Below are 23313 nucleotides of genomic sequence, written 5' to 3'. Positions count from 1 at the left end.
GCAGTATATTTTTTCTATTATATTTGAAAACTGTACGGAAAAGATACAAAAGTCGAGTAATTGTGAGAAAATATAAACTTCAAAGATATTTTTATTGGTTAACGAAACGACGCTGTCATTGATAAGATTTATTCGTTCTACGCATTTGTTCGCAAAAACGTTAAAAGTATTCATTTATATACTTTCTAAAATCATGCGAAAATTGAAATACAAGTTACTTTCAGGTGAATATTTTTACTTCATTAGTATTAATTATTGTGAACAGAATATTTTTAAGGGCTGGCCAATAATTGAAAACCTTATCAATTTTTAATCTTAGTGTCATCATGCGTACTACGAAGAGCACATAATGTGTCACTTTTTCGTCACCCACCTTCTCATACTACACTACACGCAGATAGCTCTTTCATATTCGTTGTAGTGTGGTGTATCATCAGTGAATAAATTCTAGGTTTAAATTTTTATGAAAACATGACTGACAACGAGGTACCGAATGGTTCAACGGGGGACCAACCCCAAGAGAAGACTGCCAAGCAGTTGGAGAAGGAAGCCAAAAAAGCTGCTAAATTAGATAAACTAAAAGCCAAGTTGGACAAAAAAAGCACCGCGCCAGCTGTGCAAAAAGATAAGCCTGAGGTTATTTTTTTACCATACAATCTATCTTATTCAATATAAACAAATTTGAAACGTCTTTTAGTAATAACTCTTATTCGGTTTACTTGTGAACATAAAGTGAAAGTACAGTGATGTGGTACCCTAACCACAAGTACATGCATAGCCTTGCATGAGTAATTTTGTAAATTATCCATTGTGTTGCATCAGACACCTAATGACAATATTTTTTTTAGAAAAAGGCAAAGGAAACCAAAGAGGCTGCTGTGTATACTGCCAACACAGCACCTGGTGAGAAGAAAGATCTTACTGGGCCTATGCCGGATGCATACAGTCCCAGATATGTAGAAGCTGCCTGGTATTCCTGGTGGGAGAAGCAGGGCTTCTTTAAGCCTGAATATGGGGTAAGTTATAAAAATGACTTTCTTTATATTATTGAAATTTTCTTCTTCTTAATGTTTATTTAATTTTTAGTAAATTATTAAAATAATTAGATTTGTCTCATTTATGGGTATTAATCAATAAAATCAAAAAAGTTTTTTTTTTAACTTTCATTATTTAGGTTGTCCACTAAAGTAAAAAAAAATGTATAATAATAAGTATATCCCTTATCTTGACAATGTATAGTGAGGTTTGAATTTTTAAGAAGAATATAATATCCCTACTGTCATACTTCATTTTTGAGCTGTTCAAATGGCAATTCCTAATAATTAATTAAATTTCAAATCTGATTCACTTAAAACTGCCAAGGAACACATCAAATCTTTTTATATAAAAGTGTTGTATTTTCAGAGAAAGTCCATATTGGAGCCAAACCCAAAAGGCAAATTTGTGATGGTGTTTCCTCCCCCCAATGTCACAGGCTCTCTGCATCTTGGCCACGCACTGACCAATGCTGTCCAGGATTCACTTACTAGGTGGCACAGGTATGTTTATAATAGGATATTTATGGTTAATCATCACATCAGCTGGTCCAGGAATGATCCTTTGAGTTTAGAGGCTCAAACATTTATATAAATATTCTACCACAATTATTATTATTATTTGTTTGTCTTTGGCATCAGGGAACAATGGTGTTCCAGACCTTTGGGAGCCTAAGCCAACATGTAGAGGCCCTTTTTACACTATCTTCTTCTTCCTCACGTTGTCTTGGCATTTAGCCACAGCTCATGGGAGCCTGGGGTCCGCTTGACAACTAAGCTCCGCTAGGGTGTAAAGGTTATTGGAAATTTGGAAGTTGATGGAATCTAAAATAAACTAGTAATCTACTGAGTTATGGGATAAAAAACGGGATGCCTGTCTAATAAAATATTTAATCAATAAAGTAGGTATTACAAAACTGATTTAATTTTAATTTTACAGTAAATAAACATAGACATATATAATAAAATACAAATAGACATTACACATGCTTAAACATACATATAAGTATAAGTACTACTAGTTATAGTACATAAAGTTTCTGATGAAAATCCTCATGCTTACATCTATGGAGTTCTTTCTAATCCTAAAAAAAAAGTAAAGCAAGCCGTCATCTTCATATAACCTCCGGATGACTGGTTATCAAAATTCACCAGTTTAAATAAATTAAACTCAATCAAATTAACAAAACATAATTAGAGCCTATGCATGTTAGAATGTTAAATCTACACTAACTGTATACTTTATAATAAACACCTGTCCAGAATGAATGGCCGCACAACACTCTGGAACCCTGGCTGCGACCATGCGGGCATCGCCACACAAGTAGTAGTGGAGAAGAAGTTGTGGCGGGAAGAGAAAAAGACGCGCCATGACTTGGGGAGAGAGGAGTTCATCAAGCGCATCTGGGAATGGAAGAACGAGTAAGTTATTATGTATATTGAACCACTTGGTTTTTCCGTCTAAAGTGTAGTCATCCTTTCTTAACCTATCATATAAACAAACACTTCCCGGACACATTATCACACTTTTCTTTGGAATTACACCATAATCATTACTTAAAGCAACTCACCGTTGTATACTTAAAGCAACTCACCGTTGTATACTTAAAGCAACTCACAAAGAGTTGAAATCAACCAAATAATGACTGAAAAATATAATTTCTAATAATATTTTCATCAATAATCGCAGTAATGAACGGATCATCTGACATAACGATGCATAGATTGTCTATGATTCTTATTATTGGAATGTCACGATTGTTTACATAATAAGACACGTAAGGATGAATACACTTTATTCACCAGATCTCACAGTACCCAAAACGACGGCGAATGACCGCCCCACACGGTGGGCGGTGGGGCACGAATGATCACAGTCTCCACAGCAGGGATGCGGAAGAGACCCCTCACACCCCAAGGAAGGATGTCGAATAAAACCCACACACACATACACTTTATTTGCCACTATCGCTCGTATATACAAGAACCCCTTGATGCCTTGCCCCTGGATGAATTGTTCCAGCAATTTACTAATTAACTCTTTACTTTCCAGAAAAGGCGGCCGCATCTACGAGCAGCTCCGCTCGCTCGGCTCCTCATTCGACTGGTCCCGCGCCCGTTTCACCATGGACCCCTCCATGTGCCGCGCCGTCAACGAAGCCTTCATTCGACTACATGATGCTGGAGATATTTACAGAGCAAATAGGCTTGTGAACTGGTCTTGTACGCTCAAGAGTGCTATCTCTGATATTGAGGTGGATAAAGTGGAGTTGCCTGGACGGACTATGTTGGCTATACCGGGATATGAGCAGAAGGTATGTTGTACTTTAAAACTTCCTCATCTGGCTGTTCGTGTTGAAAAGCGTTATTATTGAAACGAAGTTCCTTATCGCATGGTATGGATTTGGCGGATGGGGCGAAAAAAGTGTAAGAGTTTTCTGTCACGACCCTTTCTTAGCAACAAAAAGTATAAGTAAGTAGTTTATTTATTTCTTATTTTCATGAACATGAAAATGATTTCTTCATATGTGATGTGAAAAGCAATGTGGCCACTTCCTTTCTTAACTTCGTTCCAACGTAGTGTTACACGACACTCACGAATTTTTTATCCTTATAAATAATAAGGATAAAACCTAAACCTAAATAAGGTTAAAAAAAAATTGGAACTGCATTAACAAATTATGTCAGTCCTGACCTAAAGGATTGACTGATGACTTTCACAACAAAGTCTAGATTTGTTTAAATGTAGACTGCCAATACTGCCATAAATGTTTACATTATACTATGAAATTAAGACCAGTCTGGCCTAGTGGGTAGTAACCCTGCCTATGAAGCCGATGGTCCCGGGTTCAAATCCTGGTAAGGGCATTTATTCGTGTGATGAGCATGGATATTTGTTCCTGAGTCATGGGTGTTTTCTATGTATTTAAGTATTTATAAATATTTATATATTATATATATCGTTGCCTACCCTCAACACAAGCCTTATTAAGCTTACTGTGGTCTTAGTCAATTTTTGTAATGATGTCCTATAATATTTATTTATTTATTATAAAAATATTAACAGGCGAATAGGCCTGTGAACTGCTCGCCCAAGATAGCTACAGCTACTAACTAACTGATTCCATTTCAATGAAAAAGTCAGTTGGTTGTAAAGTTAACCTACATGCGTAGAAAATAAAGTTGAAATTTAAACTTAAAACGATGATAAAATCGTTGTGGTCACTACTCATTTAGAAACCATTCTCTCATATACGGTCAAGGAAATTGACTCGTCAGCAGTTTACGGTTCACTTTACATTAGACATTTCTTAGCATAAGTATGTACAGTCAGCGTCAAATACTTTGTAGCAGTCAAAGTGGCCAAATAGTTCGGTACACCATACTAAATATATGGTGTACCGAACTATTTGGCTACTTTGGTTGCTACAAAGTATTTGACGCTGACTGTACAACCAAATTTACTTGAACCGCAAACTGCTTATGAATCAATTTCCTCGACCGTACAACGTCAGTGTAAAGTTAACCTTAACATATACGAAATAAAGTTCATTTTAGATTGCAGCATGCTTTACTATTCTTTCATAGGTGGAGTTCGGTGTGCTGGTACACTTTGCATACAAGGCGGAAGGCTCTGACGACGAAATAGTTGTGGCTACTACTCGTGTGGAAACCATGCTCGGCGATGTTGCTGTGGCTGTGCACCCTAACGATGAGAGGTATTTTGACTGACTAATTTCACAATTCTAATAATGAATATTTGGATGTTTGGATCATGTAGTTCAAGCACACAAAAACTGCGTTTGACTTTATCCGAATCCATTGAGGATTGGCATAAAATCTAACACAGATATTTTATAACCTGGAAAAAGGCATTTTTTAACTAGGAATTTATGCGAAATAACTATTGAAAGAAAGGGACTACGGAGGATAGAGAGAGACATAGTTATCCCTGCAAATTTTAAAATATTGCGCAATACTTACATTTGAGCAGTAACCTTTAGCGAAATATACACAATGTTGAAATTGGAAGAAATAACTAGTCTCTAAAAGTAACTGGAACTGTTAATTGTCAGGTACAAGCACTTGATAGGCAAGCACCTCATCCATCCGATCTGCAAACGGAAGATGCCGGTCATAGCAGACGAGTATGTTGACATGAATTTTGGAACTGGTAAGTTTAATTTAAAAATTTACTTCGCTAATCGGTCCATAAGCGCTGGTGGCCTAGCGGTAAGAGCGTGCGACTTGCAATCCGGAGGTCGCGGGTTCAAACCCCGGCTCGTACCAATGAGTTTTTCGGAACTTATGTACGAAATATCATTTGATATTTATCAGTCGCTTTTCGGTGAAGGAAAACATCGTGAGGAAACCGGACTAATCCCAACAAGGCCTAGTTTATCCTCTGAGTTGGAAGGTCTGATGGCAGTCGCTTTCGTAAAAACTAGTGCCTACGCCAAATCTTGGGATTAATTGTCAAGCGGACCCCAGGCTCCCATGAGCCGTGGCAAATGCCGGGACAACGTGAGGAAGAAGACTGTGCTAATCGGTCCGAAGTCCGACGACCGTCAACATCTCCTGAGGATGCCTCGTAGAGAGGCGAAACACGTGTCGAGTTTTGTACTTGTGGTGGGTGGTTATAATTATTTGCGTATTTATTTTAGCGGTGGGAGGGTGGGAACATTAATTGCATGTAAAAATACGCAAGTAAGTATAACGGGTTAGCACTGATTGACACCTGATTCTATTAATTACTGGTAAGTACTGCGTAACTATAGGGACCGTGGGCTTTGGAGGGTCTGCCATCTTGTGGCCTGAATCGGAACCATAAACATATACATTTACACGTCACGTGTTTTCTTGTGCATAGTAGTTTCTGCCATCTTGTGGGCTACATCGGAACAATAAACGTCATATTTACGCCTCGCGCCAAAAATCTGACGGCTCCTGTGCTGCCTCCTACAGTTCACGCACGCTCCCTATAGGTTTAAGAGGCTTAAGAGGCTGCGCTGGACCATGAAAAATGGAAATCCCTTCTGAGACTGTTCCTGATGAGGGATAACAGGATACCATCATCATCTGACGACCGGTTTGGCCTAGTGGGTAGTGACCCTGCCTACGAAGCTGATGGTCCCGGGTTCAAATCCTGGTAAGGGCATTTATTCGTGTGATGAGCATGGATATTTGTTCCTGAGTCATGGGTGTTTTCTATGTATTTAAGTATTTATAAATATTTATATATTATATGTATCGTTGTCTAAGTACCCTCAACACAAGCCTTATTGAGCTTACTGTGGGACTTAGTCAATTTGTGTAATAATGTCCTATAATATTTATTATTATTTATTTATTTTATCATCATAGGTTTACCACTTGACTGAGGTTAATTAATTACTAATTACGTTATATATTTAAATTAAAACTAGTCCCTTAACTAAGTTGCCTACTAGGAAACCATCGCACACTTACTTTATACAACCGGCACAATACTTGTTTTTCTTTAAGCTATATCTTTTACTGAGGTGTGCCAATAAAGAGTATTCTATCTTCTATCTATCTTATATTGGTACTGCAAGTAATGGGGTTGGCAACTGTCAAAGGTTTGCATAGATGGCGCCATCATAGCTTGCCCCTGTCTCTAGTTTTGTTCTATGAGATTTGGCTTAAAGTACTGGAATCCAGGTCACAAAATTCCAAAAAAAAAAACAAGAATTTGACACAATTCTAGGGATTGACAGGGCAAGCTATGATGGCGCCATCTGTTTAATACTTCGACAGGCCAACCCCATTGAAGTATAAAATGTATCATATAAAAGGTGCAATTTTTGACTCTTTAACCTTTTGAACGCCACGCCTATCGTACGCAGCGTGTAATCGTGAACCTTGTCGGTATGCATGAAGTTTGATATTGGGCTGTCGCCGCGCGCGTCATATGACGTCTTTGGCGGTCAAAAGGTTAAGCGGCACCAACTGAAGCCTTTTGATGTGAATCGCACTTCCCTCTTATACACCGCGGGCCAGGATCATATCTCGTCAGTCATCGCCTCCCGGCTAATACTTACACATGATTAAAACTTTTAAAACGCCATTCGACTTTGATCCTTATTCTTTTACTGATATGTGTTACATTTGTTAAATATCATAAAGTGGCGCCATCTTACCGACCATAGGCCAAAGTTTACCATACCTTTGGCTTTTGATCTATATTATAAATTATTGATATTTAATAAATTTAACACATATCAGTGAAAGAATAAGGATCAAAGTCAAATAGCTATAGAGTGTGGAATTAAGAGGAGTGGCATCTCTTATGGTAGAACTGTTGCAAAAGTGTCCAGCTGTCAGCTATAAATAATAGTTCCAAATCTCTCCAGAGTAGCGCTAGAGTAGCTAAGAACCTAGGCGTTATTGGCGGAGTGAATAGCGCTGTCTATGATTTGATTTTTTTGTTCAAGTACTCTAGGTAATGTAGCGCCACTTATTTAAAGTTTTTTGATGACACTTTTTGGTACATGGAGATTTCGTTCCTTATCTCCACCTTCCGTACAAATAGCGTTCTAAAAGTTTTAATCATGTGCCGAAAGATGGCAGTAAATTATTGCGGCTATAAAGTTTTCTTTGACAGTCCACCTCTATTTCCAATTCTCTTTGATATAAGTTACTCTATGATTTACGGTTTGTGCTAGTGCTGCAGTCTGGCGGCAAAACATTTCAGCAATATTCCCTATTATGTATTTACAAATATTTTACTTATTACACTAACATTCGTCCAGGTGCCGTGAAGATAACTCCAGCCCACGACCCCAACGACTACGAGATCGGCAAGCGACACAACCTGCCATTCATTACCATCTTCGACGACGAGGGACGCACGCTGGACAACTGCGGTGCATTCTCGGTACGGCACCTTAACCATATAGAATTAAGGTTGAAAATCAAATGGCTAGCGTAAGTGACCTTAGACCATGTAGTAGAACCTTATGGGTATAGATTTAAGGTTGAAAATAGTTAATACTCTTGTTGCTGGGTGAAATAGTCGAACTCAATTATGAGATCGACAAGCGACATAACCTGCCTTTTAATACTATCTTCGATAACGAGAGCCGCACGCTTGATAACTGCGGGGTATTTTTGGTAAAGCATCTTATGTGGATAGATTTAGGGCTGAAAATGAAACGGCTGGCACTAGCGCACTTGCAGCGGGAAGGTTACGCTGCTGTTGTACAAGTACCTTAATTATTATTTTTTCACACTTGCAACTATCTATGGCATTAAGGTTAGAAATCGAATGGCAAGCATGCTCGATAACTGCGATGCTATCTCGGTAAGGTTAAGAATCAAACTAGCTGGGAAGGTATACTGCTCTACAGTACCTTATGAATATGGGATTAAAGTTGAAAATCAAATGTTTAACAGCGCCGGATGCTCGGCCACTGCGGTTTCTCGAAATAGACCAGACTTTTGATTTTCAACCTTACCTTCATATACACAAAATTACAAAAATACAAATACAATTTTTTTTCTTTTTGTAAAGAAAAAATTTTGTATTTGTAATTTTGTGTACAAATTTTTTTCTAAGGTTGAAAATCAAAAGTCTGGTACTAACGCATATGTTTTATAAATGTTGTGCCAATGTATTTTCAACTTTATCCAGTTATAATTAAGTCTAAATTCCCCAGGGCATGAAACGTTTCGACGTCCGTCGCAGCATCATCAAGACTTTGGACAGCTTGAAGCTGTACAAGGAGACCAAGGACCACGCTATGGTGGTACCGCTCTGCAGTCGCTCGAAGGACGTGGTGGAACCCATGCTCAAGCCACAATGGTGATTGATAATTATTATTTGGAAAAGATTTGTGAACATTGACATAGGCATATTCTTACGCGTACATTTCTTTATTTCTCATGGAGTTTTGAACTTGACAGCAGGGAAATCGGCAGTTCGGGACCCAACTAGCTACTATGAGAAAATTGTTTCTGCAAATTAAAATACCCTCCAAAATTTTATAATAGCTATTTTACCTTCCGGGCTGGTCGGTTGTGGAATGCTTTGCCAGTTGAATTAAGAATAGCTAAATCTCTCCCCATTTTAAAAATTCTAGTGAATCTATACTTTCTATCTCTGTCTTAGATTACCATTTTATATAATGTATATGTAAGTATCAATATATATATATAGCTCCTTGCATTGTCTGTTAACTTTTGTATGAGTTCTACATTTCCGGCAGCGACACAAAATCTCATATCAGCAATTAAAAACAGCCCTGCGTGCAAAAACTAAACTAAACTAAATGTTTGATATTTGATATTTGGTATGGCACCCAAATTGTGTAATAAATTACCCAATTCAATAAGAGAATCTGAAATGCCTGTATTTAGGAAACATTTATTGGACTTTTTAGTACAAAATGCTTTTTACTCTTTAAATGAATATTTTGACCATATTCCGCATAGTTATTAAATTTAGTATAATACAATACAATACAAATATACTTTATTGCACACCTCAATACAGAAACAGTACAAATAATACAACACATAAAGAAGAGGTAAACAACAGGCAAGGTAATGTAGTATACATTAGATTAATTTTATTTATGAATATAAGATTTGTATGCCAGTTAGCTGGCTGAATACACTGTTCTTTGAAATGTATTTGATAACATCCACTTGCCTGTATTCTAACAAATAAATGATTTGATTGATTGATTCATTAAAGTTTGTCTGGAAGAGATCGCCTTTTAACAATAAGACCGCTTGTTGTTACCTGGTTCTATTTTCCTTTAAAACTTATTTGTAGTTTTACATGTTTACATTATTAATGCAATAAAGAATATTTACTTACTTACTTACCCTTATGGTTTTGACGGCTCCACATTTTATTTATCTGGTGGTGACTTACATCTGCCAAAAGGATTGCCAAAGTATTTTTGAACCGTAGAAAAATTATGAGCATTTGTATCACTATTTGTTATTTGATTTCGGCAACAGAATAAAACAAAATTAGAACCCTAATCTAAACCATTTTTTTTTCAGGTACATCCGTTGCGACAAAATGGCCGCCGAAGCCATCAAGGCCGTCAAAACTGGAGAGCTCAAGATCATCCCCGACGCGCACGAGAAAACCTGGTACCACTGGATGGAGGGCATCCGTGATTGGTGCATTTCCCGTCAGCTGTGGTGGGGACATCGCATACCTGCCTATCGTGTCACGTTGCCGCATTCAGAGGTATAGGTTATAGATATATCCGCAACTCGACGTCATATTATCGCGCCTATTTTGCGAGTTGGGTTGTCGGCACTACTCTTGCAAACCCAACTCTACCAAGAAGCCTAGCAGACCCTTGATGTTGCCGATGACTTCTAGGACACACCCCGGCGAACCGAGGTATCGTGCCCGGTACTCTGCCACCTCTGGGCATTCAAGAATGACGTGGGCGGCTGTCTCCTCTGCCTCCATGCATGCTCTGCAGAGGGGGCTATCTGTTACATTCAGAGGTAATAATTCAATAGACGAACAAGACTTGGTACGACTGAATGGAGGAAGGGGGGCTGTGATTGGTGCTCCAGATGGCTGTTGTGTGGATATCGCGGGCAAGCCATTCAAAATAATAGTTCAAGGTTATTCTGAACGAAAACGTGGTACCACTAGATGGAGAGCATCCGTAATTGGTGCATTTCGAGGCAGCTGTGGTGGGGGCATCGTATCCCGGCCTATCGTATGACGTTGCCGCATTCAGAGGTAATCCAAACGCTATAATTCACTGTAGTATAAGGAAATTACCTCTAAAATGAGAAATACTTTTTTGGACAAACGTCCCTATAGGGAGATATCTCGACAATTGCTTCAAGAAATTGCATTTAATAGAGGCTTCTCCGCTCACACAACTGACGTAACCGTAACTGGCGTTCACAAGTAGTCACAGTACAGCTCTAGCTGGAGCATTTTAAACGTTCGCCTGTAAGGTAATTATTTACGAAATTTCTACGGCCCGTTGACCAGAAGGATAACGTCTGTAAATTCAAATAATTAATAGAATCAGGCGTTACTTTGCGGAAATCCATGCTAATTAAAACAAGATATATTACTTTGCTAATATACCGTGAGAAACAAAAAATCAAATCAATCAGAACCAGAGAAGTAATCAGAGAGATTTCTCGCGGATTAGCAATCTAATATATCTTGTTTTAATTAGTCTGTAAATTCCATTATTTTGGTGCCAAGCTGTAAAATGAACCCTGCCGATGTTAGGCAACATGTATATAACCATTTAAGAGGTGTGTTGTTTAACGCTGCAAGGACACGTCGAAAGCTGCGCCGCGGCGGCGCCGCACGCGCTCCGGACGCAAGAAGAGCGCGCGCATCCGCTCGCGCAGGCACGCCGTATGTTTAGTGTCATTACGTCACCAGTGCATGTCTAGTCTGGCTAAATTAGTGCTCATAAAGCCGGTTCACATTTATTCCAGTCCAGTGATCGAATCCAGCGCTGGAATGCTACTGGAAAAATGTGATCCAGCACTGGAATATATCATTCCATTTAGCATTCCATTCGAGTGACTGGAATGATGGTCTACTTTTGATTCCAGTAAGGCTAAGATGGTCGGCTGTTTATCATTTGTCACGTTCTAACAAGTATGTAAGCGCGAAAGTGACGGGCATAGGGACAAGTGATAAAAATGGAACCATCCTGTCACTGCAGCTCGCCCAATCCGGCGCCACTGGAATAATGTAAACATTATAGACCGTCAATCCAGTGCTGGATTAAACGTTCAATAGGTAAAACGTATTGTTTTTTGGTAACAGTCTTCATAAATTCACTGGATGATGAAAATTACTGGAATTAATGTAAACGATTTGATCCAGTACAGTGCTGGATTCGATTAATGGAATGTAGAATAGATGTGTACGAGGCATTTAGTGCCTTTGTTCAGTTTTGGCTCTTACTAGGAAACATGACGGTTAAGAACAAACTAATTCCAACGGCATTATAAATACCTGAGAGGTTATTAGAAGGGAGATGTCATATGGGTCATTGACAGACTGAAAGACATTGAAAATTCCTTCACATATTCCTCCTTCATGCCATAACGTACTTATTACCTACATTTTGCGTCCTACTACCATTTTTTATGCTGTGATATTGGAATACCACCATTATTTACATGTATAATACATTCATGCCACACCACGGATAATATATATAGATCGTGTAATTCACGACGACGCGCGCCAAGACCCGTATTGTCATGATATTAAAGGTTAGATTTGACAAATCTGCGCGTCATCGTGGATGACACGAACTATAATTAATAACTACTAACGTGTTAAAATGATTCGAAAGGTATATATGACGTTATCTATGAAAAGGGACCTTATTGTCGATGGCGCTTCCGCCGTCATAAACGATGCTCCGATACAAATATAACGCTGCGCGACGCAGTGCGGCGTAAGCGTCATCGACAATAAGGTCCCTTTTCAAGGTCCCTTTTCATAGATAATACCACATATGCTAGTTGTATTATTTTTCTTTGTCATTGCAGCATGGTTTTCGTTTTGTTTTGTGTAATGTAACCTTTTCAGTGTGCTGTAAAAATACCCATTTTTGATGAGATAATTTTTTTTAACATGTACGTTTATATTTTTGTTGTTATTCTAATTTGAAAATCAATAACATCATTCTGTATCACTAACTGATTAACAGGGAGTTGTTCGGAACTGTCAAATTTTTGTTCTAAATGACAGACCGATACCGTCCAGCGGACTGATAATGAAGTTGGCCCCTTAACAACTCAAAACTATTTAATTCTATTTTTACCAGACACAAGCCAGCGAAGAACTATGGGTGTCGGCGCACACAGAAGAAGACGCGTTAAAGAAAGCCTCCGCCAAGTACAACGTGCCAGCCTCCGACGTCAAACTGGTGCGCGACGAAGATGTGCTGGACACGTGGTTCTCGTCGGGGCTGTTCCCGTTCGCGATATTCGGGTGGCCCGACCAGACTGAGGATCTTCAGGTACGATCTCTTCTTGTTGCATCTCTCGTTATATCATATTTAGGTAAAAAGGATTAAGAGATGTATTCGCAGGAGACAGGGTTTATGAGACTGCTAGTTTAACAGTCCAGACGCGGTTTATTTATTTAGTATAAATTTTATTTTGACACTTGGAGAGACTTTACACCTCCAAATTTTATTAGTATTAGTACTCTGACATTGGGGACCTTTTACATCTCCAGATTTAATGTGTTTTTAACCATAGAGACTATACATCTATATTGTATTGTAGTAATTATTTATTTTAAGAATATTATAATGTAATGTTTAACCAGGTATTGGCTGTTGTATTTATAAATGTTGTTATGTATTTTTCATGTCACTATATGATGTTACTATAAATGTTGTATTGACTTGTAAAAGAGCCCTTGAGGCCTACTTGCAGAATAAATTTTTGAATTTCGAATTTTGAATTTTTTTTTGGAGGCTTAATGAAAGCCTCCACCAAATACATTGTACCGACTTCCAACGTCAAACTATGAGCGATGGAGATGTGTTGGACACTTGGTTATTGTCAGGTCTGTTCCCGTTCGCGATATTCGGGTGGCTCGACCAGATAGAAGACTTTGAGAAAACGAAGATATCGACCTGATGACGACCTGTCTGGCCTAGTGGGTAGTGAACCTGCCTATAAAGCCAATGGTTCCGGGTTCAAATCTTGGTAACGGCATTTATTTGTGTGATGATCATGAATCTTTGTTCTTGAGTTATGGGTGTTTACTTTGTATTTAAGTATTTATATATTATTTACGTCGTTGTCTAAGTACCGATAACAAGCCTTATTTAAAAAAAAAAACGATTTATTTATAATTATTACTTATTGAGTTTACTGTGGGATTTAGCCAATTTGTATAATAATGTCCTATAATATTTATTTATTTATCAAGTCTCAGATAGACCGTTCAGGAAAGCCTCTGCCAAGTACGACGTGACTGCTTTCACGAAAGTATCTTAGAAATGTAGGTCACGTATTTTTGTGAAGATGTCAGATTTATAAATCATTATTTCGTGATAAATGTAGTACACATACAATAGTAATAATACAAGGAAATTTAGAGCAATGACACATTGCTTAACACAAAACCTTATTCTCTCTCTCTAATAATGTTTAATTATCTTTACAGGCGTTCTACCCAGGGGCACTGCTGGAAACCGGCCACGATATCCTGTTCTTCTGGGTGGCGCGAATGGTGTTCTTTGGGCAGCGACTCATGGGCAAGCTGCCCTTCAAGTAAGTTTACAAGTTTAAACTGGGATTTAATGGATCTGGAACAGCGTGGCAATATTCAGACTGCATCTTTTATACTGCATCTTTTACAGTCATTCGCTAACTGCAGGTGTAAGTGTACTGTAATCAAGTATTTTTTGAACAGACGTGTCATCCACTAAAAGGAAATCATAATATCCAACTTTCAAGTCCAATCTTGTGCATCACGAACTTCCATTCCACAACCGTCAAGTTGATGGCCGCTTTGGAATTACTGTACCTAATCGAAAAACAACATTAGGACGTTTAATCATATCATCTCTGTCATATCTGTCGATCTTATTCGTCTTAAACATAAATCCACAGTTTACGAAACCCTCTAATTTATATTATCTTTGTTCAACAGAGAAATCTACCTGCACCCAATGGTACGCGACGCCCACGGCCGCAAGATGTCCAAGTCCCTCGGCAACGTCATCGACCCCGTGGACGTGGTACGCGGAGTGACCCTCGAACAGCTGCATAATCAACTGCTGGAGTCCAACCTGGACCCGAAAGAGATAGAGAGAGCTAAAGCGGGACAAAAGCAGGACTATCCTAATGGTATTCCGGAGTGCGGGACCGATGCGTTGAGGTAAGGGTTATTCTGGAACGTCTGGATTTCCAGGTGTTGACCAAATTTGCTTAAAACGGTGTATTATTGGCAATGTAATCGACCTGGTCCCTGGAGTTTAACAGTTGCATAACCAACTGCTGGAGTCCAACCTGGACCCGAAAGAGATAAAGAGAGCTAAAGCAGGACAGAAACAGGACTATCCCAATGGTATCCCTGAGTGCGGAACTGATGCTTTGAGGTCAGCAGGTTTCCTATTCCATCTTCTAGATTTCTTTATAACCATATTGCTGCAATATCTGTAGTTAAAACTGCGCTGAGTTTGCCTCTTGTGCTATGTAACACATATAAAACCATACTAGTGCAACATCTGTAACGTGACCTTTCCCACAGGTTCGCCCTGTGCGCGATGACGCAAGGCCGCGACCTGAACCTGGACGTGCAGCGCGTGCAGGGCTACCGCTTCTTCTGCAACAAGCTGTGGAACACCGCCAAGTTCGCGCTCATGTACTTCCCCAAGGACGCTGTCTTTGAAGTAAGCGAATGGTTTTATTGACTTCCCCGGACTGCTGTCCATCAAAATTGAGCTCCAAATCTACCTAATTGTAATGTTGCATTTCTCCTCATTATTACATGGCTCTAATGGCTGACATATCTTGATTTAAAAGTGTCTCAGCATAAAGCTGCGGAGACCTGCAGCGCTGGTATTGTTTATTATTAATTGCACACAGATTTATTTTGCACAGATATTTGTTTCTGAGTCGTGGATGTTTTCTATGTAAGTATTTAAGTATTTGCATAATTTATATATGAGTACCCACAACACAAGCCTTCTTGGCTTACCGTGGGACTTAGTCAATTTGTGTAAGAATGTCCCTATAATATATATATTTTTCTTATTTTTTATTTTTTTATTTGATACACTAGCAGCTCTTGTAGCTGATGCATGTATATCGCAGCACTTGTGTTTATTTTGCACTTTTTAAAGTTCTATAATGTGTATCTAGTCTATTTTGAAAGAATTCACCGATGGTGCACTAACAACAGTATCTGGTAGAGAGTTCCACACATTTACTACACGATTTGCCAAGAAGTGTTCCCTAGGGTTGCTAGCACATGGAGGTTTGATTAGTTTTTAGAGTTCCGTACCCAAAGGGTAAAACGGGACCCTATTCTGTCACCAGGCAGTCATGAACCGTGATAGCTAGACAGTTGAAATTTTCACAGATGATGTGTTTCTGTTGCCGCTATAACAACAAATACTAAAAAGTACGGAACCATCGGTGGGCGAGTCCGACTCGCACTTGTCCGGTTTTTTTTAGAGTGTCCTCTCAACCTTACATTCTGGCCTAATATGTATAGGTATTTAATATTTGGAACATTGTAGTGTCCAGACAAGATTTTGTATGTCTCAATAAGATCACCTCGCATCCTTCTGTCCTCCAATGTTGTAAGACCTAATTCCTGAAGCCGTTCTTTTGAAGCCGTTTAGTTTCTCTTCGGTGAACTTTTTTCAATAACGAATAGAATCAGGCGTTACTTTGCGGAATATATTAATTAAAACACAAAATATTTGTTTGCTAATCCGCGAAAAGATAACGTATTAGTCAGTCAGTGCTAACCCGTTATACTTACTTGCGTAGGCATCCTCAGGAGATGTTGACGGTCCGAAGTCCGACGACTGAATGAGCTGTCTAGAATGGTCGGCCATATTGCAAATTGCATATTGAATGTTGCGTCGTCGCCGTTATTACGAATTTTTTCATCTCACTCGCGCTTGCACAGTAGAGGCCAAGGTATAAATATGGCCGACCATTCTAGACACCTCATTGTCGGTCATGTCGGACTTCGGACTGCCAACATATCCTGAAAATGCCTCGTAGAGAGGCGAAACACGTGTCAAGTTTTGTACTTTCGGTGGTGGATTGTTATATTTCTTTTAGCGGTGGGAGGGTGGGAACATTAATTGCATGTAAAAATACGTAAGTATAACGGGTTAGCACTGATTGACTAACACGTTATCTTTTCGCAGATTATCAAACTAATATTTTGTTATTGAACTTTTTCCAGCAATGTGATGTCCTTTAAAGTAGTATTCTACCAGAACCTGAAGGGTAGTGACGCTAAAGATGCTGCACAAAGTGTACTACATGCCGATTTAGGCTATTTAGATTGTTAGGTAGTTATAAAACCGATATAAACCGATATTGTGAAGTACTAGTTTTCCCCAGGTGTTCCCACCCACGCTCCCCAGCACGCTGGCGCCGATGGACCGCTGGATGCTGTCCCGCGCGGCGCTGGCGGCCAGCAAGGTGAACGCCGGCTTCCAGACCTACGACTTCCCGTCCGCCACCACGCACTGCTACAATCTGTGGCTGTACGACCTCTGCGACGTTTACCTGGTAAGGAATTAGTGAAGCTAGTCGTGTATTATCCTCTAGCGGTCCACCATACAAGAAAAATGGACAGTCATATTTGTGCTAACCCCTTACTGCATGTAATAAAAAATATTTGTTTAAATTTGAACTTCAATAGCTGTCAATAGAGTTGAAAATTAAAATATTTTATTGAATTTGTTTTGTTATAAAATCAAACTAGACAAAACAAAAGCAACTCTGTTCCATTTAATAATGATTCAAATTTAATTGGACGTACTTTGTACTAGTATCAGGACTCTGAACCCCAACAGGATATATTCCAGATACCAAAATAACATTTTTTTTTATACTACGTCGGTGGCAAACAAGCATACGGCCCGCCTGATAGTAAGCAGTCTCCGTAGCCTATGTACGCCTGCAACTCCAGAGGAGTTACATGCGCGTTGCCGACCCTACACCCCCCCCCCCCCCCCCCCCCCCCCCTTTTAAGCTCTGACAACCTTACTCACCGGCAGGAACACAACACTACATTTTGACTGACCCAATTTTTAAAAACGTCCCGTTATTTTATAGTAGAGATAGAAATATCAGGTGACTTGTCGGTCTTATGTCAGGTTGTAAACTATTGAACTAGGCCGCAACCGCACCAAAGATATGTATAACTTTGTATAAGATAAATAAACTCTTAGAAAAAAACGTATTTATGCTCGTCCTTTGGCACTCGTAGATGGCGACACCGTTTGATATTTAACACATATCAGTGAAAGAACATGGAGTTTTAGAATCTTATACCTTTAAACGAGCAATTCTTGTATATATATATTATATATAAATATATTTCTGTGATCTCGAAAACGGCTCTAACGATTTCGCTGAAATTTGGTATATGGGGATTTTTGGGGGTATACAATCGATCTAGATTAGTCTTATGTTTGGGAAAACGCGTGTTTTCGAGTTTTCAGGCGTTTTTTCTTTCGACGCAGAATATGGTCGCTAATTTCGTGTTGCCGGCCACTGTCCGTCTGGCCCAGCGGGTTAAGACGCGGACTGCTAGAAACGAGTGTTACGGGTTCGAATCTCGCCCGGTGATTTTTATATATATATGTTCAAGTTTATATTTATTTTTTAATTTTTATTATTTTAGACAAGTTTAATTTAGTAAAAAATGTAGTTAAGATTATCACCTATACACCACCATAATACAATAAATAGTTACAACCGAGCAAATCTCGGTCGCCCAGGTACTTGTGTCTAAAGATAGCATTAAATTTAGTTGAATACAAAATTTACTTTGACAATACGCCTCTATAGTCAATTCTCTATGATCGCGCACACGATTTTGAGCCGACATTAAAAATGCCGGGTCTTGTAAAATTGTTCTCTGCATATTATTTTTACACTAATGTGTGATTCTATTCATTCATTTAATTTCTTTTCTAATCTAGATATATTTATCAAAATACCTTCCATTTTACCCGTTTTAGAGTGACAGATCAAAATCATTAAAACCCAAATATACAAAGCTTCACCTGTAATATTAGTAGGATTCACACGAATATGTCATGTATGTTAAGGTTGTCTGGAAGAGGTTGCTTTTTAGCGATAAGACCGCCTGTTGTTTACCTCTTCTTAATGTGCTGTAATTGTATTGTTTCTGTATTGAGGTGTGCAATAAAAAATTACTGTACATATGCTGCTACTTTACCGCACTAGTGCGATAATTAGCACATTACCTAACTATGTCGAAAATTTAAAGGGCCATATGTACTGTAAAACGTTGTACGATACATGTGCGAATAGGTAATTCGCAACTCGTGTCGATTTAAAACACTCCCTTCGCGCTTTAATATATCCCACTCGATGCGAATTTCCTATTTTTCGCACTTGTATCGTAATGTATTATTGTATTGTATTGTACTATTTTCCAGGAATACCTCAAACCCGTATTCGCCTCCGGCACGGACGGCGCGAAGGAGGCGGCCTGGCGCACCCTCTACACGACGCTGGACTACGGACTGAAGCTGCTCAGCCCCTTCATGCCTTTCCTCACTGAAGATCTGTATCAGAGACTACCTCGAAAGGACAGGAGCTGCGAATCGATCTGCGTGGCTAGTTATCCTACTGTAAGTTGAATAAACCTCTTGGCGGGGTTTCTATTGTTTCCCATAAAGTTCTAAGTCATAATGTTGACGACCGGTTTGGCCTAGTTGGTAGTGACCCTGCCTACGAAGCTGATGGTCCCGGGTTCAAATCCTGGTAAGGGCACTTATTCGTGTGATGAGCATGGATATTTGTTCCTGAGTTATGGGTGTTTTCTATATATTTAAGTATTTATAAATATTTATATATTATATATATCGTTGTCTAAGTACCCTCAACACAAGCCTTATTGAGATTACTGTGGGACTTAGTCAATTTGTGTAATAATGTCCTATAATATTTATTTATTTAATGTTACATATGTTGATGTTGTTTGCCCGCATTTTCGAAAAAAAAAAATTACTCTCCCATAGAAATGAAACAGCTAATTTTTTTTTGGGATTTCGGGGTTGGTCCCAGAGTAAAAGTTGCTCAGTATGACCTATATATTCAGCCCATAAATTGTTACAGGTGACTAAATAAACAATCTGAATAACATAGTGCATTGACCCCTGGAACGCCGAACCGACAAACATACTTGTACCCGTTAAATGCCTAGTGCCGGATTCGTCCCATCCCCCTCAAACGCCGGATAGGCTCGCGTACGTGCACCCGTTGACTGCCGCGACTTATACTCATATTGCATTGAAATGCAAGTAATATAAAACTCTATTTGTAAGTGTTTAGATCTCAAAATTAAGTTAGAATATGCTAGAATAAATTTGGTGACTGATAAGGCACAAGGCAGTTGAGACAGTTTGTACAGATCTGGGACTAGGCAGTAGACGGGTACAAAAATTGAAGACCCTCTGGCAATTGACAGGACTGGTACGGATCAGGCACTAGGCGTCCCAAGGGTCAATGCAATTGTCGCATACTACCACCAGTGTTGCCTTAACAAATAATACAAAGAAACGGCATTTGCAGGAATCCGACGCCCCCTGGCGCTCCGAAGACCTGGAATCCGACGTCGACACAGTCCTCAAAATGATCCACCTCATCCGCTCAACCCGCGCCGAGTACAGCCTCACCAACAAGCAGAGGACCACCGCACACCTCGTGTTGAGTCCCGAACTTAAGGTGGCTGAACTCAAGGGACTGTTCAAGAATTTGCAGGGTTTGGCGAACAGTGAATTGTCGGAGGAAAAGCCGCCGGTTGGATGTTCTATATTGACAGTGTCGGATAAAATTGAAGTGCATCTTGTGCTTAAGGTTGGTATTCTATATTTAATATTATTCTTATTGTTGTAGAAGTCATTAATTTAGTATTAGAATGACTTTTTGTTGTTTTGTTAACGATGAATTCACTATATTTAATTTGACCCTAATTTAAGTATTTAATGTATGTACTAATTATATGCATTAAATATTATTCGACACAATGTATATTGTTAAGAATAAAATAAAATAAAAATAATAGCTCAGACTCAGTTAAAGCCCGACCACAAATATATGATCATTGTCAAGAGGGCGCTGTTATTCTCATGTATAGGTTGACAGTTCAGTTTAGTATGATAAATTTAGTTGCAATGAAATTCCACAATATGGCGCGTGATCATATATTCCTGTTCAGGCTTTAAACACATAAGACTGAAAACCGCTTGCGCACGTGAAGGACAGAACACACGCAATGCGACAAAATTAAAAACACGTTTTAACATTCCTGACAACATAGTTAAAACAACCTACGTAATTTGGTCGCGTTATTTATTTCCCACCATAAAAACGGTGGGTAACAAAAAACGTCTACGTCACTTAGGACTTTTTAGAAGTAGGCAGAAGGGAAAAGTGAGACTATGACAAGGGCAAACAATAATATCGCTTTTTCTGCTACTCCTACTGAAATATACATAAGACTATCCTGTTCTGTCAGTTCCCCGCACCACATGCCCAATCCATACTAAATACTAGATTCGTGCCTCGTTCTCAGTTCTGAGGGCCTACCGCGAACCACGTTCGACGTGTTACCTCTCTGTCGCACTTGTAAATTCGTACGTAAGTGTGACAGGGAGGCAACACGTTGAACGTGGTTCGCGGTAGGCCCTCTGAGCCTAAAGTGGCAGAGTTAAAGGGCCTGTTCAAGAACCTACACACACATGTGTGTATGTAACATGTAGTTCACCATTAAGTTTTAATAATACACGAAACTGGATGCTACTCATCTTGACATATCTCAAAGCGCACTTTTAATTTATTTGGCTTAGTTACTTTCTTATCCCTTTATTCATAAACGTCTACTAAAGTTAACAAGCCGCTAATAATCGTTTGTCCCTTTCCATCATACTGATACATCGGAAAGGGACAAACGATTATTAGCGGCTTGTCAACTTTAGTAGACGTTTATGTTATGAATAATTTTTTTTTTTTTTTTTTCTTTATTTAGAAACAAACAGTCTCTTATATTCATAAATTTTTACAATATAGGGTAATAGACTTATAGACCTACAGTTTCCTTAAATATAGTATGAAAACCATATAACCTAAATATATATAATTACTAAACTAAACCTGAAATTCTAAGTTGCCAAATTGAAGTTACAAATAATGCTCGTACATCCTAACAAAAATAAAAGCAAAGATGAAGTACATTGCAATAACACTAATAACAAACAATAATTGTAATTAAAGTTAACTATCTAATTTAAGTCCATTAATACATTTCAATGTAAGTTGTTTGAAACTACCGAACTTTTCACTGAAAATATCTACATTTTGAAACTTATCATCATACATCCTGCATGCTCTTCTAATGAAACCGTTTCTCGCATATGCGGTTCGACTACGAGGAATATAAAAGAGGTTCTTCTTTCTACATGCTCGCTCACAACGACGGGGTACTCTAAATGAAACAGATTTTAATAACTCAGGGGCGTCGATGATGTTGTTAATGACTTTATAGAGAATTATAATATCAGTGCGTTCGCGACGCAAGCTCAAGGGTAAAATATTATGTCTTTTCATAGCGGTAGTGTAATCTATGTATTTATTTCCAGTGCGATATTCAATTGCTCTTACAAACTTCTTTTGCACTCTCTCTATTCTATCGCCATGAATTTTATATAGCGGGTTCCACACTGAACTAGCAAATTCTAATCGACTACGGACATAACTATTAAATAATATCTTATACGTCGAAGGTCTCCTGAAATCTTTACCTACGCGCAATATGAATCCCAACTGCTTAAAAGATTTATTTAAGATATTATCAATGTGGGGAATAAGGGGGTTAGGCTCCAAAAAATCAAAGCTTGTAACGAAACTCCAACTTTTTTTACAGGGGCTTATCGACCCTCAAAAGGAGATAACCAAGCTAGAAAAGAAGAAAGACACCCTGTCTCAAACTATCACAAAGTTATCCCAAGCTATGGCGGCGGAAGACTATGCGACCAAAGTGCCCGCCGACGTCCAAAAAGGCAACAGCGAGAAACTGACGCAGTCCCAGGGAGAAATCGCGAGGTTACAGGCCGCTATAGAAACCCTCAAACTTATGTAACCGTTGACTAGATAGACAATTTGTTAACCAATTTTAAACTCTATGCTTGAAGCATTAGGGTCACGAATAGTATTCGTCTAATGACTAGTGATACCACAGATAGGGTATAAATATTTTGTATATTGAGTTTTCAAATTGGCAATTTTAATGGGTTTATTTTCACAGGCAGAATCTGTGTTGTAAATGAAACGTGCTAGTTTAAGCGGAACATTGTTACATCTGTTTATTTATTTATTTTGTTTTTGCAATAAAATGTCGCTTTTTTACAGAATGTCTATTTTTTCTCAAGTTAGTCTTAGCCCGAATTTAGATTCTAGAAAAAAAGGTGACAGCTCTCTTTATGCTCTAGATATGATGTGTGTATATAGTGTGTATCCTACTCTACACACTGACAAC

At 38.8% G+C, this 23313-nt stretch overlaps 1 protein-coding gene across 2 annotated transcripts; it reads left to right on the top strand.

Annotated features, from left to right (window-relative positions):
• Positions 1-202: 202 nt before the first annotated feature.
• LOC133524499 (valine--tRNA ligase) lies at positions 203-23181 on the top strand. 2 transcript variants are annotated; one of them, XM_061860564.1, is made up of 19 exons: positions 203-636; positions 849-1016; positions 1405-1538; positions 2298-2456; positions 3088-3349; positions 4623-4753; positions 5111-5208; positions 7808-7932; positions 8714-8859; positions 10071-10263; positions 11335-11418; positions 12854-13048; positions 14212-14318; positions 14701-14928; positions 15301-15442; positions 17139-17309; positions 19214-19408; positions 20352-20636; positions 22702-23181. In XM_061860564.1, exons 1-19 carry the CDS (start codon positions 472-474, stop codon positions 22915-22917), a joined length of 3204 nt encoding a protein of 1067 aa, XP_061716548.1. In that variant the 5' UTR covers positions 203-471; the 3' UTR covers positions 22918-23181. The 2 variants fall into 2 exon arrangements, with proteins under 2 accessions (XP_061716548.1, XP_061716549.1); XM_061860565.1 differs by lacking the exon at positions 11335-11418 and having other exon boundaries at positions 204-636.
• Positions 23182-23313: the final 132 nt, after the last annotated feature.

Source organism: Cydia pomonella, chromosome 13, assembly GCF_033807575.1.
Source record: "Cydia pomonella isolate Wapato2018A chromosome 13, ilCydPomo1, whole genome shotgun sequence".
NCBI lineage: Eukaryota > Metazoa > Arthropoda > Insecta > Lepidoptera > Tortricidae > Cydia > Cydia pomonella.
Note: the sequence above shows the minus strand (reverse complement) of the source record. Positions and strands in the feature narration are given on the sequence as shown.

Bases quoted from the DNA above. Each gene is read 5' to 3' on its own strand.
- LOC133524499 (XM_061860564.1), top strand. From the start codon at position 472: ATGACTGACAACGAGGTACCGAATGGTTCAACGGGGGACCAACCCCAA. The intron at 2,457-3,087 runs GTAAGTTATTAT...TTTACTTTCCAG, and splicing joins ATCTGGGAATGGAAGAACGA to AAAAGGCGGCCGCATCTACG. The intron at 19,409-20,351 runs GTAAGTTGAATA...CGGCATTTGCAG, and splicing joins GCGTGGCTAGTTATCCTACT to GAATCCGACGCCCCCTGGCG.